General features: G+C 45.9%; 1 protein-coding gene across 1 annotated transcript; it reads left to right on the forward strand.

Moving 5' to 3' along the window:
* The first annotated feature begins 1,032 nt into the window (after positions 1 to 1,032).
* crabp1a (cellular retinoic acid binding protein 1a) lies at positions 1,033 to 14,767 on the forward strand. Its single transcript, XM_056599210.1, has 4 exons — positions 1,033 to 1,173; positions 4,247 to 4,425; positions 11,222 to 11,335; positions 14,350 to 14,767. Exons 1-4 carry the CDS (start codon positions 1,104 to 1,106, stop codon positions 14,398 to 14,400), a joined length of 414 nt encoding a protein of 137 aa, XP_056455185.1. The 5' UTR covers positions 1,033 to 1,103; the 3' UTR covers positions 14,401 to 14,767.
* The last annotated feature ends 992 nt before the right edge of the window (positions 14,768 to 15,759 follow it).

Genomic DNA, 15,759 nt, shown 5'->3' on the forward strand with positions numbered 1-15,759 from the left:
TAAAAATAACCTGAACTTGATCTGAATTCTTGAACCATATTATGCAGAGTTGACTTCCTAATGAAACAAACTCAGTGGGTGAAAATGATTTATACTGCTAAAATATTGCTAATTTTAGGCTAATGTATTCAGGGAACAGTATTCTCACAAATGATCCAATGATGGAATACAACCCTCGAGATGAATGATTTCATTTGTTTCGGATCGATTACACTTTCTGAGTCCTCCAAAGGCGCATTAACTCAACATGTTTCTGTGTCACATTTATGATATCCAGTGATAAGATATGGCAATCAATAAATTCCAGCCATCCCAACCAACCACAATGTACGGAGATGCTGCCAACAGCAGCATGGCGTCCATCTTGTTCCGTATGTACTGTATGAGGGGAACATGCCAGGCTTTTTTGTGTGTGTGTGTGTGTGTGCGTGTGCGTGCGTGTGCGTGTGCATGTGTGTGTGTGTGTGTGCGCGTGTGCGTGTACGTGTGTGTGTTTGTGTGTTGGCGAGTCTTCGGGCCATGTCGATTGTGGAAAAAAGGCTACAGAACATACAAAAATGAGACTTGCTCGAATAGTCTTTGTGAAAGGAAGGAGAGAGTGAGAGAGAGAGAGAGAGAGAGAGAGAGAGAGAGAGAGAGAGAGAGAGAGAGAGAGAGAGAGGCTGAAGTGCGACCGAGAAGAGAAAGGAAGAAGAACCTGAGAGGAAGAGTGTAATAGAGAGAAAGTGGGATGAGAAAGAGAGAAAGTGGGGGATGCTCAGAGAGAAAGAGAGAGAGAAAGAGAGAGACAGAGAGAAACGGAGAGAGAGAAACGGAGAGAGAGAAAGAGAGAGAGAGACAGAAAGAGAGAGAGAGACAGAAAGAGAGAGGGGCGTGAGAGATGGGGTCGGTAAGAGAGGGGGGCGAGAGCGAGAGAGGGGGGGAGAAAAAGAGAGAAAGGGGGTGAGTGGGAGGTAGAGAGAGAGCGAGCGAGCAAGAGAGAGAGGGGGCGGGAGGGCGAGAGAGGATAAGGGTGAGTGAAGGAGAGGGGAGGCAGTGCAGAGAGTGAAACAGGTTCTTCTCCTCCGAACGAGCAGCAGCGTGCACGGACGTCCTCGGCCGACATGCCTAACTTTGCCGGCATCTGGAAGATGAGGAGCAGTGAGAATTTCGATGAACTTCTCAAAGCCCTGGGTAAGAGCCAGTCTCCTCTCTCCTCCCGTCATCCTGACTCTCTCTCGCTCCCTACTTTCTCTCTCTCTTGTCTTTTTAATCCGTCTCCTCTCTTTGCCACTTTCTATCGCCGGGGGCAACGGTGCATCCCACCGTGGGGTTAACTATCAATCACAAAAAAGAAAAGACCCCAAAAAAAAGATTGCCTTTTCACTTTAGTTTTTTTTTCCCCTTTGCGTCAGTCCTCTTTTTCTAAAGCGCACGGACTTCCAAAGGCATGACATTGTCCTGGGAAAACCCTCCTTGTCCTCCGGATGGGAGGGCAGTTATGAGCGTACTGGGATGCGGAATTCCTCCCAGAACAGACATGGTATTGTTGAGGGTGGTGGTGGTGCTAATTCATGTTAAGCGTTTAAGTAGGGCATGCATTTAACCACGCAAGTGGTCGTCCCTCTCTCTCTCTCTCTCTCTCTCTCTCTCTCACTCTCTCTCTCTCTCCTCGCCACCCCCCCCCCCCCCTCCCTCTGGGGTCCATACCCATTCGCTGGCATCCTTCTCTCATCTCTTATCGTTCCACCCGTCTCTCCGTAGCCTTAACGTGATGTGACGTGGTTTTGGGTTCAACTGAGACACACAGACACACACACACACTCAATGGGGTGGCAATATGTGTGGACCTCCACTTCTTTTTGAAATGCAGGGGATAGAAAATGCTGGATATGTTTGTGTGCATGTGTGTTTGGGACGTCCAATCCATTGTGACATCCAAAACGACGCATGCGATGCAGCCTGCCCCAGTTGATGTAATGAGTTTCTACCGTTTTGACCCAGCACACCTCAGGGCTTCAATGAAAAGTTGAGGGTTATCATAAAAATTCCACAGAGGCCGTACAGTCGCAAAATAGGCCTGAGTGCATAAATGTGTTATCTGGTGAAGATATAACGTCCATTACTGAATTAAATGCATGCGTTGGATCAATATTAAATGGTTGCCGCGGCTTCCTCTTAAGAGACCCGTCACATTAATCTCATAACCGTTGGTTGTGGCGGCTTCTGCTTTTGCTAGGTGCCCTCCCCCCTCACAATGTCTCTGCATAGGTTTATATGCCTTCGAGAAAATAATAAAATAATATATATTTATTAAAAAGATTAACATAAAAATAAGGTTATCTAAGAGGCCCTTTGGGGCCACTGTGATTAATTGGTCTGTAATTGCTCGTTAAGGAACACGTGGCACATTCCCGTTAGTGTAGTGAGCTCACTCTGTCGCATTAAGCATAAGCATGTCTGTCTGAGCATATGATTTCATGACTGAGATTTCCTGTTCCAGAAACTTCTGGATTGTTGGAGTCATCCGAGGGAGTCGCATTCCATCAACGTCTTCGTAATCGACTGCACGGAATTTTTAGGTCAACAGCAAATTAATACTGTAAAGACACTTGACGCTGTTTATACACCCAAACGCCCTTTGGATGTGATTAATATTATTATTGATGTGAAGGCGAGGCCGCGAGAGATAGACGTTTTTAAGATGTAATGCCGTCTTGCTTTCCCCCCCGAGGTATTAAGACTTGGGTGGAGTTTGTTTATGCTGGGGTTTCGAACACCGCAGTGGTTTTGGAAACGAGTGAAACGAAAGATTTAAGAGAGGGAGTAATGTGAGGAGAAAGCAAAGAATTTGTCACATTGAATGGACCTAAAACCATTTTCTAAGATTCTCAGAAATATTTATCCCTTCTCATATTTTATAAATATATTTATAAAAGTCAGTTGTTTTTATTGGTGTACATGGAGCTACTACAGAGCCGCAATTTCCTAGACTAATTTAATACAAACGTTACTTTATGAGATTTTGAGTGTTGTAAAACTATACATGATCATAGCCAATTTTCAAACAGAGCTTAAAATGTGGAACTTTAATGCCAGTGAGTGTGAAGCTGATGTTTTGCAATACAAAGTGCCCTCAGAGAACATACAATAAAGGTCCCCGAGGTGACCTTAAACGGTCATGTAGGTTCCATTAATAAATTTGTATTTATGTATTCATGTTTCAAAGGAATAACAGGTGGCCCCCTTATACTGTGAGGACCAGGAGTATGTCTCTAGTTCTCCCCCTCCCTCTCTGACATGTCTCTCCCCTCCTCACCCCTCCTTCCACACTTGCCATGCACCTCACTTATTCTTCTCCTCCCTCCTCCTCTCCTCCTCACCAACTTTCATTGCCTTTGCCGATACTAAGTAGTGCAAACAGTTTTGGTTGGAGCGTTATAAATGACATTCAATACAGACATCCGTTTGTATGTGTGTGTATCTGTGTGTGTGTGTGTGTGTATCTGTATGTGTGTGTTTGTATCTGTGTGTGTGTCTATCTGTGTATGTATGTGTGTAACTCTGTATGTGTGTATCTGTGTCTGTGTGTATCTCTGTATGTGTGTGTGTGTGTGTATGTGTGTATCTGTGTGTGTATGTGTGTATCTCTGTATGTGTGTGTGTGTGTGTGTGTGTGTGTATGTGTGTATCTCTGTATGTGTGTGTGTGTGTGTGTGTATCTGTGTGTGTATCTCTGTATGTGTGTGTGTGTGTGTGTGTGTGTGTGTGTGTGTGTGTGTGTGTATCTCTGTATGTGTGTGTGTGTGTGTGTGTGTGTGTGTGTGTGTGTGTGTGTGTGTATCTCTGTATGTGTGTGTGTGTGTGTGTGTATCGCTCTGTATGTGTGTGTGTGTGTGTGTATCGCTGTATGTGTGTGTGTGTGTGTGTGTGTTTGTGTGTATCTCTGTATGTGTGTGTGTGTGTGTGTGTGTATCTGTGTGTGTATGTGTGTATCTCTGTATGTGTGTGTGTGTGTGTGTGTGTGTGTGTATCTGTGTGTGTATGTGTGTATCTCTGTATGTGTGTGTGTGTGTGTGTGTGTGTGTGTGTGTGTGTGTGTGTGTGTGTATGTGTGTATCTCTGCATGTGTGTGTGTGTGTGTGTGTATCTGTGTGTGTATGTGTGTATCTCTGTATGTGTGTGTGTGTGTGTGTGTATGTGTGTATGTGTGTATCTCTGTATGTGTGTGTGTGTGTGTGTGATGTGCGTGTCTCTCCCCACCCAGGGGTGAACGCCATGCTGAGGAAGGTGGCGGGCGCGGCGGCGGCCAAACCCCACGTGGAGATCCGTCAGGACGGGGAGCAGTTCTACATCAAGACCTCCACCACCGTGCGCACCACCGAGATCAACTTCACCATCGGGGAGGAGTTCTGCGAGGAGACGGTGGACGGACGCAAGTGCAAGGTGAGAGAGAGAGAGAGAGAGGGGGGAGGGAGAGGAAGGGGGAGGCGGGGGGAGAGGAAGGGAGGGTGAGAGGGAGAGGGAGTGAGAGAGGGGTGGGGGTAGAATATGTAGACTGTGGACGTTGCTAGGTGGGGGGGAGGGGGGGTAGAGGGAGAGGGTAGAGGGAGGCAGAGGGGGAGAGAGGGACAGGGAGGCAGAGGGGGAGAGAGGGAGAGGTTAGAGGGAGGCAGAGAGGGAGAGGGGAGAGGGAGGCAGAGGGGGAGAGGGTAGAGGGAGGCAGAGGGGGAGAGGGTAGAGGGAGGCAGAGGGGGAGAGTAGAGGGAGGCAGAGGGGGAGAGAGGGAGAGGGAGGCAGAGGGGGAGAGAGGGAGAGGGTAGAGGGAGGCAGAGGGGGAGAGAGGGAGAGGGTAGAGGGAGGCAGAGGGGGAGAGAGGGAGAGGGAGGCAGAGGGGGAGAGAGGGAGAGGGAGGCAGAGGGGGAGAGAGGGAGAGGAGGCAGAGGGGGAGAGGGGGAGAGAGTAGAGGGAGTGGGAGGCAGAGAAAGAGAGGGATGAAGACAGACAAAGAGGAGGTGATGGGGGGAAATAGTTGGAGGGTAAGAGAGTGGAGAGGGAGACAGATGGGGAGAGGGGGGAGAGAGTAAGCTAATCCAAAAAGTAGAGTTTATCCAAATGGGATGAATAAGAAAAAGAAAAAAGGTGGAAAAAGCTGTTTCATTTTGTAAGCTTCCTCAGCTGTTGCCACAGAGACAAATGGTACGACTGATGATGATCATGCACATTTTCCCTGATAGATTGTGTGTTGGATGGAGCATACTACCTGCTATTTAATAGACATCCACGTGCTGGTGCATTGTGGTACCTGCCCACGCACATCGAGTATCAGAGTATCTTCGGCCAAGGCCTTCAAAGGCTGCCGGAGTTGTGGAGCCCTCCATGCAAAATGAATGAATCTAATTGGTATCCCAGACCGTCCCGGGCCCATCTCCCTGGGTCCCGGGATTGAAGGGTTGATCCTGATGGGGAGGAGGCTGGATCCTCATTCCCAGCCCCCCACCATCCAAGTCCCCTCGGGGAAGATTCCCACAACCTTCCTAGAAGATATTTATGCGGAAGACTTATAGACTAGAACACTTCACGGGCCATCGATGTAACCGAGCCGAAGGTTCGACTGTCAAAATAAAGGTATGGTGAGTGGATGGTTATTAAGGTTTATGCTCATCAAAATTAAAGTGTGGTTATTTGGGCCGTTCAAAATTAATGATTGGTGAAGGTATGGTTATAAACGTTCAACAAAATAAGATTGTGGAGAAAGTATCAATATTAAGGCTTATTCAAATGAGGGTATGGCAGGAATAGGGCTATTTGGGCTCATTAAAATACAATAATGCTCAAAACAAGGACAAAGCTGTAAACACGATGACACTTCAACACTTCATCTTCAACTCTGTGTTCTGCTAAGGAGCATAATAGAGTGAGATAACTTTCAGGCACTCTGCCAACACCCACTGTTTCCTCCCTACCAAATAAAGCTGTCCAATAACAAGGGCTAAGTCTGGGATAGGGGCCTTTTAATTTGAAAAGAGGTTTAGAAGAGAGTTAAAGACAATTTTACAATTATTATGATAAATATGACCTGAGGAGGCAAACCAAACTACCTCAACTCTATTTTTTCGGCGATCTACATATATGGGTAGGGTATGGGTATTTACTGACCACCGTTGACACAAAATAAAATGCTTGCGTAATTAAAAGCAAGTGTGCAGTTAGATATGATGGGAGGATATTAAATACTTGCAGAACAACCTGACATCCACAAACCCATACTTAATCTTCCTAAATCCTTCCACGACTCCTCTTCAACTAAATGGGTTTCCCATCCTAGCAGACATATCGACTAAGCAGACCATACCATCTCTCGCATGTCATGCTTGATGATGTGCTTGTATAACTGTGCTCCGTAGCTCAACAGGGTTACGGTTAGAAAAACAGGTCTCTTCCCGAGCTTATCTAGCTCCGTCGCACAGCCATAGCATCTCAACAATGTCTTCTGCAGATGGGACATTAAAATTACATCTGAAAACTAATATGAACCATCTGGTCCCAGCCGACAAGTAGCTGATTGAATGCTCTGATGAGGTATTTGCTCTGATATTATTAAATTCCCATTGAGTTGTAGAGAAAACGCTTTTTACTATGTCAGACATTTTGATCATTTGTTATTTATTTGAAATCCTACCAAGAGTTCTTCCTTGATAGAGTCAGACAAGCGTAGATACTTCTTAATTAATTAAATAAATAACACCTACAATATAGTTCATTGGAAAATAAATGTATAATGTTAGAATGGATCTTTGGTCAAAATTTAACAAGACAGTACAATATCACATGTTTGAAGACATTGTCAGGACTTTTATTCCGATGGACATCATGTCAATGAGTTACTGAGAATCAGTTGAACAACGCCATGCTGTGGTTATCTGTGAACATCTGTGTGTTAAGCTCTTCTTACTAACCCCTGAGAAACAGCTCTTCTTTCACCCAGGCGTTGGTTTTTGTTCTGGATTAATTGATAGGGGGATTTCCTAAGCATCTCGTTTGGAGACCAGTGTGTTTTCACTGAGAGCACAGAATGAGCGATTGTCTGGGAATATGAGTTAGGATAGACGATGCCTCAATGCAAGTGTAAAGTTGAAGGGAGTGCTATTTTGTTCTCGTGCATCTGGTCTAAATTCATTTTTTTATTACCTAAAGGACATGACTTGTCAATGTTTTTTTAAAAATCTAGAAAATCTAGAAGGCGGTTTTTCACCTTGAAAAGATTGCCCACATTTAGAGAAAATAAGAGGAAGAAGAAAAAAAATCATTGTTGTGAGTTCCCTTTGTGTTCGTTTTCATGTATTATGTTAACAAAGGGGACTCACAATAATGATTCCACATTCAACAAAGAGCAGGACCGATCAAGAGCAGTCTGGGACTCTTCATCGATAGAGCAAGTAAATGCTAGGTAGAAGGGGTGTAGCGATCATTTTAAAACCTTCTTAGACCCACTTTGCTAGCAGTCTCCCCCTGGCTTTAAGAAGAAAACGTAATTGTAGCTTTTGAACAGAAGTGATTTTTCCCTCAAAATGTTCGAAATTGAGTAAGAAAAGTGTGCAATTATAAGACATATCAATAATATTGACAGTAACTGGGGCCTTACAGGTCTTGTATTGCAATGGTTAAAAAAGCTTAGTTTGGAAAATTGGAAACTAAGCTAGCAATGACTTCCACATCTGTGAAGGATTCTAAACTTTGGAAACTAAAGTTATGAGTAGGCCTATAATGAAAAATAAACTACTTAGATATATCGCATGTCATGAATTCCCTTAAATTCGCAATGCAGTGGTAGATTGGAGATGTGGTTAAGCAGATAGAAAATACTGCGCAGTGAAAGGAAAAACTGCCTTGGACTCATTCAAAAAAGTGACCAACAGTATGTGATACTTGAGATTATTTGGAAACTCAAGCGCAATCGCGAATATGTGCAACAAAACAGTTTCCTCCCAGCAATAACTCGATCTAGGCGTTACTGTGGTAGGGTAGTCTAGTGGTTTGAGGGTTTGCCTCTCTGCCGAAGAGGGTGTGGATGCAAACACCAAATGCCTACCCGTTCATCCATGAGCAATAAGCCTAACCCCTACCTGTTCCTTATGACATACGTGGTTGTGGATAAAAGCCTCTGCTCAATGCCTATAGGTCTCAATACAGTAGCAGATGAGTACTTACGACAAAACCTTAAATCAACCAAAACCAAAACACTGTACTCCCTACAAAATCGGACCAAACCTTTGTGGCCAGCTACATGTGGCGGCAAGCATGGCTCGGTTACCATTTTGACCAGACATGACCTAATTTGGATGGCAGCAGACGGCAGGGCTGCTCAGACTGTGCCCCCGCAGCATGCTGGGTTGCGGGTCAGATTGCAGTCATGTGTCAGTGCCATGTCGTCTCTTTCGTTGACAAGAGCCGCTGAGCGCCTGTGTTCTACACCGTGTACCCACTGGCCTCCTCTCGTTGTCCAAACCAGAGGTCACAGAGGGTGTGTTGTGTGTATACCCGACCTTGGCTCGGGGTGCCGTGCCACGTGACGAAAAACCCGGCTAGACAAACTGGCCCCGGCTGGTCCGTGGTGAATCTGTGCGGTATTAAGACGTGTTGCCATGCTATGCCAGACACGTTTTTTTTGGCCTTATCTTCGTCTGAACGTCTGCTTTCTAGAGGGGCAGAGAAGAGGGGCTTGTCTGGCGCCCGGAATCGGCCACGGCGCCCGCAGTGACCAAGGCACGTGCACCGGCCTGCGGGGGCGTGCACTGGCGGGAGGCAGGGGGTGAGCTAAGTGGAACTTGGCTAAGGGCCTGGTGCCCTGGTGCCCTGCCGGTTAAGGGGATTACATGGTGATCCTGCCCTGGCAGCAGGTTAAAAGGCCTCCTCTAATCTGGGGGGGGGATTTCTCCAGGGATCCGTGGCTCCTTCACACCCCCGGACCCCAGACTTGGGTTAGGGGTTAGGCAGGGGGGTGAGGGCGGACACCCGTCCTAATCCATGGAGAAGAGGCCAAGAGGAGAGCTTCGTTCTAAACTTGAAACTTTTTTCCAGACTTTCTGTTTTGGAAACTTCGCTGTTTTAACTAATGCAATCCAATAAGATGAAAGCCCTCACAGTCACTTTGGATATGATCAATATGGCTTAATTTCAGAGGTGCAACGAGGGAGATTGAAACTTAGAGGAAGGGGTGAAAGGGCCGACTGAGTAGTTGAAAACCAACCAAGAACTTTTTATAAGAAAAATAAAAAGATAACTTGTCAGCCTTTTGGCCAGTTGGTTGTTACCATGGAGATGAATTTAAATGATGGATCATCTTCCCCAGGTTATTAGAGAGTGTGTTGGGAGACAGCAAAATATTCAAGCCATGGGAACTGTCCCATCACATCCAAATTATACTGTTATATATATTGTCATTTGAGCGCATGTCTTCTTCGCTTTCATGCCGTCATTTTTTAGATTAAAGGATTCAAAATAATTTATTCAGACATCTAGCCCAACTTTGTCATACCCTGAGTATCACCCAGAGTGTTGGGGCGCAGGTGGCTTTCAGGTCGGTCGGTCTGACAGTCGACCATGAGAGGGAGAAGGGTGAACTCAGACGCCCAGACACCAGGCTGAGCGTCTGGGACTGCTCTCATCTGCATAATGTTCAAAGCAATCTGTGTCGCACACTCTATGAAGACTATGAAGTCGAATATGACGCAATAAGGGAAGACAAGAGAATCCAGAGGGCTCTTTAATACCCAGCCGCCTCCCGTTTCCCGCCGTGGGCCAACCGATTGAGCGAGGAACAAAGTCAGCGACTGTCACCGATAAGCCTCCTGCATTAATACTGCAGTCAATTAAACAGTATTTATTGCGCTTTTCAGACCTGTGGCCAATCATAGCGCTTTGCAATTGTTGCCTCCCATTCCCCCATTCATTCAGTCATTCATACGCCGATGGCCGTGTCAGCCTTGCAGGGCGACGGCCAGGTTGTCGGAGCGATTAGGGTAACATTAGGGTCGACACTCAGCTCGAAGGAGCGAACCGGCCACCCTTCCCAGACAACCCGTTCTGCCTCCTGTGCCACTGCAACACAACACTTTATATTTGTGCCTTGATGCCTTGAGCAACTACAAGGATGCTATCCGAGTCTCTCTCTTTTTGTGTGTGTGTCTACCTACGTGACCAAGCTTCTTCCCGGGAACCTTTGATGTCTTGAATAGAGCAGTGTGTGTGTCTGGTGTGCGCATGTGCGTGTGCGTGTGTGTGTGTGTGTGTGTGTGTGTGTGTGTGTGCATCTGTGTGTGTGAGAGATAGTGTACAATAGAGCGAATGAAAGAGGAAAATCCATCCAAGTCAACACTTCAGAGTGGAGACTAGCTATAAAAGAGCCATGGATAATTTACTCTTTGGGCTTAAAACACATGCGCACACACACACACACACACACACACACACAAACAATGATATATTCACACATACACACACACAAACACTCATACACACACACAAAGATTAGAAGTGGTAGACAGGCGAAAGAACGAGAAAGGGAAGGGGGAATAGAGAGGGAGGGAGAGGGAGAAGAAGGGAAGGCGAGATAGAGACAGAGGATGGAGGAAGAAGGAAGGGAGCGAGGAAGTAAAGGCAGAGAGAGCGTGAACAAAGCCCCGGTCCTCATCAGTGATGCTCGGTGAGGACGCAGGACGGCAGCCCGCTGAGAGCCAGTCGGTTGTCTGCTCCTGCCTTTGATCTGGCGACCCCCCCCCCCCCACACACACACACACACACACACACACACACACAAGCCCCAACCCTCCATCTGGAGTCGACTGCTCTCGCCTGCTCTACGACTCCAACGACCGAGCAGAAAAAGCGCAGCATCAAAGCTGTAAGATGGAGTCCTACAGTCCTAGTGGCGATGGTAAATGGGCTGCCTTTATACTTCGCTCTCCAGACCTGTGGCCACTTAAAGCGCTTCACAATTAGTGCCTCTGATTCACCCGTTCACACAACCATTCATACACCGACGGTGGTGTCAATCATGCAAGGGGACAGTCAGACAGAGGGCAAAACAGAGAGCAAGGGCACAGGCAGTCAGACACCCAGTAAGGTGTATACGTTTTGGCTCAGGGACTCCTGGACAATCGAGGAGGAGCTGGGGATCAAACCCGAACCCTTTCACTTGAGCCACTGCCGTCCTAACAACCCTATCCCCCCGTCTTGGCAGAGCCTGCCCGTCTGGGAGACTGAGAACAAGATCCACTGTAACCAGACCCTGGTGGACGGGGACGGACCCAGGACCTTCTGGACCCGGGAGCTGAACGGGGAGGAGCTGGTTCTGGTGAGTGCTTGTGCCGGGGACCTCGTGATCATCACCTCCGGGTCCCAGAGACACCGGTCAGGGAGGTGGCTTCGTCAAATAGAGTCGCTGACGAAGCTCGTCCCAAGAGTCTGGGTTGGGTTTTGGGTGGGCCTAACTAATCAGAACTGTGCAGACATATCGAGTTCAGAGACGCTCCAGCTGTGCGGATGGTTAAGTGTTTACAAAACCAAACAAAATCAAGTATGTTGAATATAGATATGACCGTATCTATCTAACGTACCAAGCCTTATGATTTCCACTAAGGGTGTGTTAGGGTTATGACACTATTTCATCAACGTGCATCATACCCCCCCCCCCTCCTCCCCAACTCTACTCTGCCTTCACGCTATTCTGTCCTCACATGGCGTGACGGTCCTTTAAGACCCAGTGCAACAGGGAACCCAGAGTCTGTCTCCAAATGGTGGTGATGCTCCTTTAAGACAGTGGAACCGGGTTGAACCCAGTCTATCTCCACACAGCGGGAATTCTCCTTTAAGGCAGTGGAACCGGGTTGAACCCAGTCTCTCTCCACACAGCGGGAATTCTCCTTTAAGGCAGTGGAACCGGGTTGAACCCAGTCTCTCTCCACATAGCGGGAATTCTCCTTTAAGACAGTGGAACCGGGTTGAACCCAGTCTATCTCCACACAGCGGGAATTCTCCTTTAAGGCAGTGGAACCGGGTTGAACCCAGTCTCTCTCCACATAGCGGGAATTCTCCTTTAAGACAGTGGAACGGGGTTCAACCCAGTCTCCACATAGCGGTAATTCTCCTTTAAGGCAGTGGAACCGGGTTGAACCCAGTCTCTCTCCACATAGCGGGAATTCTCCTTTAAGACAGTGGAACGGGGTTCAACCCAGTCTCCACATAGCGGGAATTCTCCTTTAAGACAGTGGAACAGGGTTCAACCCAGTCCGTCTCCACATGGCGTTGATTCACATTAAGACAGGGGTTCAACCTTGGAGACAAATGTTTTAACATCACGAAGCGTGTGAGGTAATGCAAGCACCCTTGAGATTTGTCTATAAAGGAGATGAGTGATATACCCCCCCCCCCCCCCTTTCATGAGAGAAGGAGATGGGAGAGAGTAACAGGAAGAGGCTTTTACGTTGACGAGGCAGTAAACTGGCTTTGGTGTTTTAACAGATTAAAATGGCTGAAAGTCATTGGGTCTAAAGCCCAGTAAATGTCATGTGGAGGCTCTGAGATGGACAGACGATAAAAGTTTCAATTTTTTTCCTAATGGTTCCTACCGTAGTCTGTGTTGTTTCTGACTGGTGCACCCGCAGTCTGTTAGTTAGCAAGACTAGTAGTTTGACTACAGGAAAAACATTAAATTTTAAATTTTATGGAGAATAAATGCCATTCAGTTTTTTACGAAGAAAGAAAAGGGAGAAAAAAAATAATTTTATTGTGGAATTTCAAATCCTTCCCTTGCTTGACATCTCTCGTAACATGAAGAACGTAATCACTAACGACAAAGAGGGAAAATAAATGAATTGCTCAAACCAAAACCAAACTACATTTTTGTCAGGGAGCCACATTTCAAACAAACCCCAAAAGTGGGCTTCAGGCCTCTCTGAAGGAATATAAATGCAAACAGACATTCACTACCAACCCCTCAATATCGTTTTGTAATGACTCAAGACAACTGGTACTGACTGCATGGGCAGAGAGAACTCATGGACAAGGGCTTTCTGGCCCTCTTGTTTGGATGGGGCTGGCAGGTTGTCAGAAGTGATAAAAGTATTGTACCCAATTGTTACATGGGGGGGGGGGGCATCCCCACAAAACACAAACAGTCTTCAGTGGCCAAACATGCTTAACACATGCAACGATGTGATTCCATTGTTTTAGTCACCCTCAATGTGCAGACACTGATGGCCATGTAATGTGGATGTAACCTCAACGAGTGTGACGCTAGACGTATAAATGTCGAAAAAAAACGAAAGTTGGGACAGGAGATTCTTAAGGGGGAAATGAATGGTGAGTCATCGATGTCTGGAGACAGCGGAACGAACAATGTGGAAGCAAAGCGGGTTCCTCTCGAGGATGCGAAATGTCTGGCTGACTCCATCCCCAGACAGTGGAGACTGAAAGGCATGGGCTAGGCTGCTCGCCGTCACAGGGCAAGCGTCTGATTATCTCTGGCAGTTCACACTGTAAACTGGGGCACATTTCCATAAGCTTTGCTTTGTCCCGTTTCAAATGGTTGTGTCTGCGGAACACTTTTAGGCAAGTACTCGGGAAAGGGGATTTTAGAGCCGCATTGGATATTCTTGTGTGTGTGTGTGAAGTGGGGGGGGGGGTACGATTATAAAACATATTTTTGGTCTATAACATTTGTTTTGAGTTAAACTTTTTTTATCCTCACCTCAACTCTCTCCTAAAAATACTCTTATGGCATTCCTTCTGTCTGGTACTATAATACTGTACAGATAAGAGTAGGCCTCCATTTCAATCTTTTTTGGAGTTCGTCAGAGGGTTCAAGGTCTTTTGTTAATATCTGAACAAATGGAAGGTCAGTGAGGCCAAAGTAGAAACATTGCCTTGCATAAATCAATTGCAGTATGCAGGGCACGAATTCTGGTTCAGATAGTGTGACCCAAAAGATGTATAGAACCCAATAGATGTATAGAACCCCATTGTTACAGAGGGGACAGGCAAAGGGTGCGCAAAGAAATACTCTGGACATGAAACTGCTACAACAATATTTCTGCGTCTGCCCGACATGGGAGAACGCTTTGGGCTCAAATCCGTTCACTGGATAAAATATTATATATCGATAGTATTTTTTCAATTGCGTCAATTTGTGTCAATTGTCTGTCCACAATTTTTTTCCCGTGGACATACTGAAACAAGCAAAGAAACCTAATTTACACAGAGGGACAACTGTCGAGAGCTCCCAATAAAAAACCAAAGGGTTAATAAATGGTCACTAACATAGTACAATGCGATAGTTGTTGGTTTCCAACCTCTTTTCCCTTTTTCCAGACATTTGGAGCAGACGATGTCGTGTGCACACGGATTTACATGCGAGAGTGAAGATCGGAAGCGCAACAGGCCAGATGAACAAGGGAAACGCGACAAGCCTGAAATACTGCCATTGAAACCAGTTTGCACCGGTTTAACATATCAAGTCGAAACAATCAAAAAACAAAGTAACAATGCATTCTGTTTTGTGTCGTGTTATGTTGTGTTACAGCTGAAGCTAGTTGTATGTATTGTGTATGTAACAGCAGCTCTTTTTTGTGGTGTGGTTGACAGTAACTGTCTCTCTGGATGCTTAACGTTCATAACGTGCAAGCTCTGTTGTTCATGTGTTAGAATAGGCTCTCTAAGGCAATCACAAATCAATGGAAAACAAGAATAAAAAAGTCAATAAAAAACAATAAAGACAACAGCCTGTGGAAATTGTTGTAATTCTTCTTCTTTCAGAAAGAAAACGTGGGCCTATTATGCCTACACATAAAATACCTTTTGGAATAGGATTTGAGATGTAATGTTACATTATTTCAGTAATCACACATCCCGAAGGCAAACTATGTTCTCATAAAGGTCAAAAGAAGGACAATAATGATGCCATCATGATTTGACGTGGCTCGTCTAGGAACTCATTTCATTTCATTTCAAACCTTTATTTAAGACATAGATTTGCATTTGAGATTTCATTAGGACCATGGTTTGTGTAAATTTTACGTAGGATAACAATTATGAACTAAAATTAAGGGTAAATAACAGAGCGCAAATAATATATATTTGTACATTTGAATTTAATTTTTATTGCTATTTTTTTTGCATTTTATTTTCAATTGGTCAGATTCTTGCAGTATTACCCATGTTATAATAGCCCCTTGCTGTTAATACTTTTTTCACGTTAGAGAACTAAGCATTCACGCCTCTCCCACCACAGTGTGACGGGACGGACGCCGTTCCCACAGAGACCGTCTGGGATTCTGATCCATCGCTAAGGCAACGCGATTAAACCCTGCAGGCACTGGCGAAGATAAGCACGGTGGGACTGGAAATAGGACGCTCAAAGCGTGGGGTCCTCCCCCAGATTCATGTGCAGTAAGATACTGCAGAAGAAGATTTGAATTGTGACGATAAAAAGTATTTATTTGAAAATGACTATTAGGTCATTTAGAGGCAGACTTGTTAATCCGAAGCAGATATTTCAAATACATGTGATTAAGGAGCAGGCAGGGTTTGAGGCATTATGCTCTAGGTCTGTAGGATGTCTGCACTCTACAGGTTCGTCTTTAGCATTAAACAACAAGATGCCACAACAGTCCAAGCAGCCTGGCCTTGTCTTAGCTGACCTCTTTCGCTTGGCCGGCCTTTACAAGCCGATGCCATGCCCAGTGGTCAATATGGACCCGGTAACTCAGAAAAAGGTGGTCG

Source organism: Gadus chalcogrammus, chromosome 9 (assembly GCF_026213295.1).
Source record: "Gadus chalcogrammus isolate NIFS_2021 chromosome 9, NIFS_Gcha_1.0, whole genome shotgun sequence".
NCBI lineage: Eukaryota > Metazoa > Chordata > Actinopteri > Gadiformes > Gadidae > Gadus > Gadus chalcogrammus.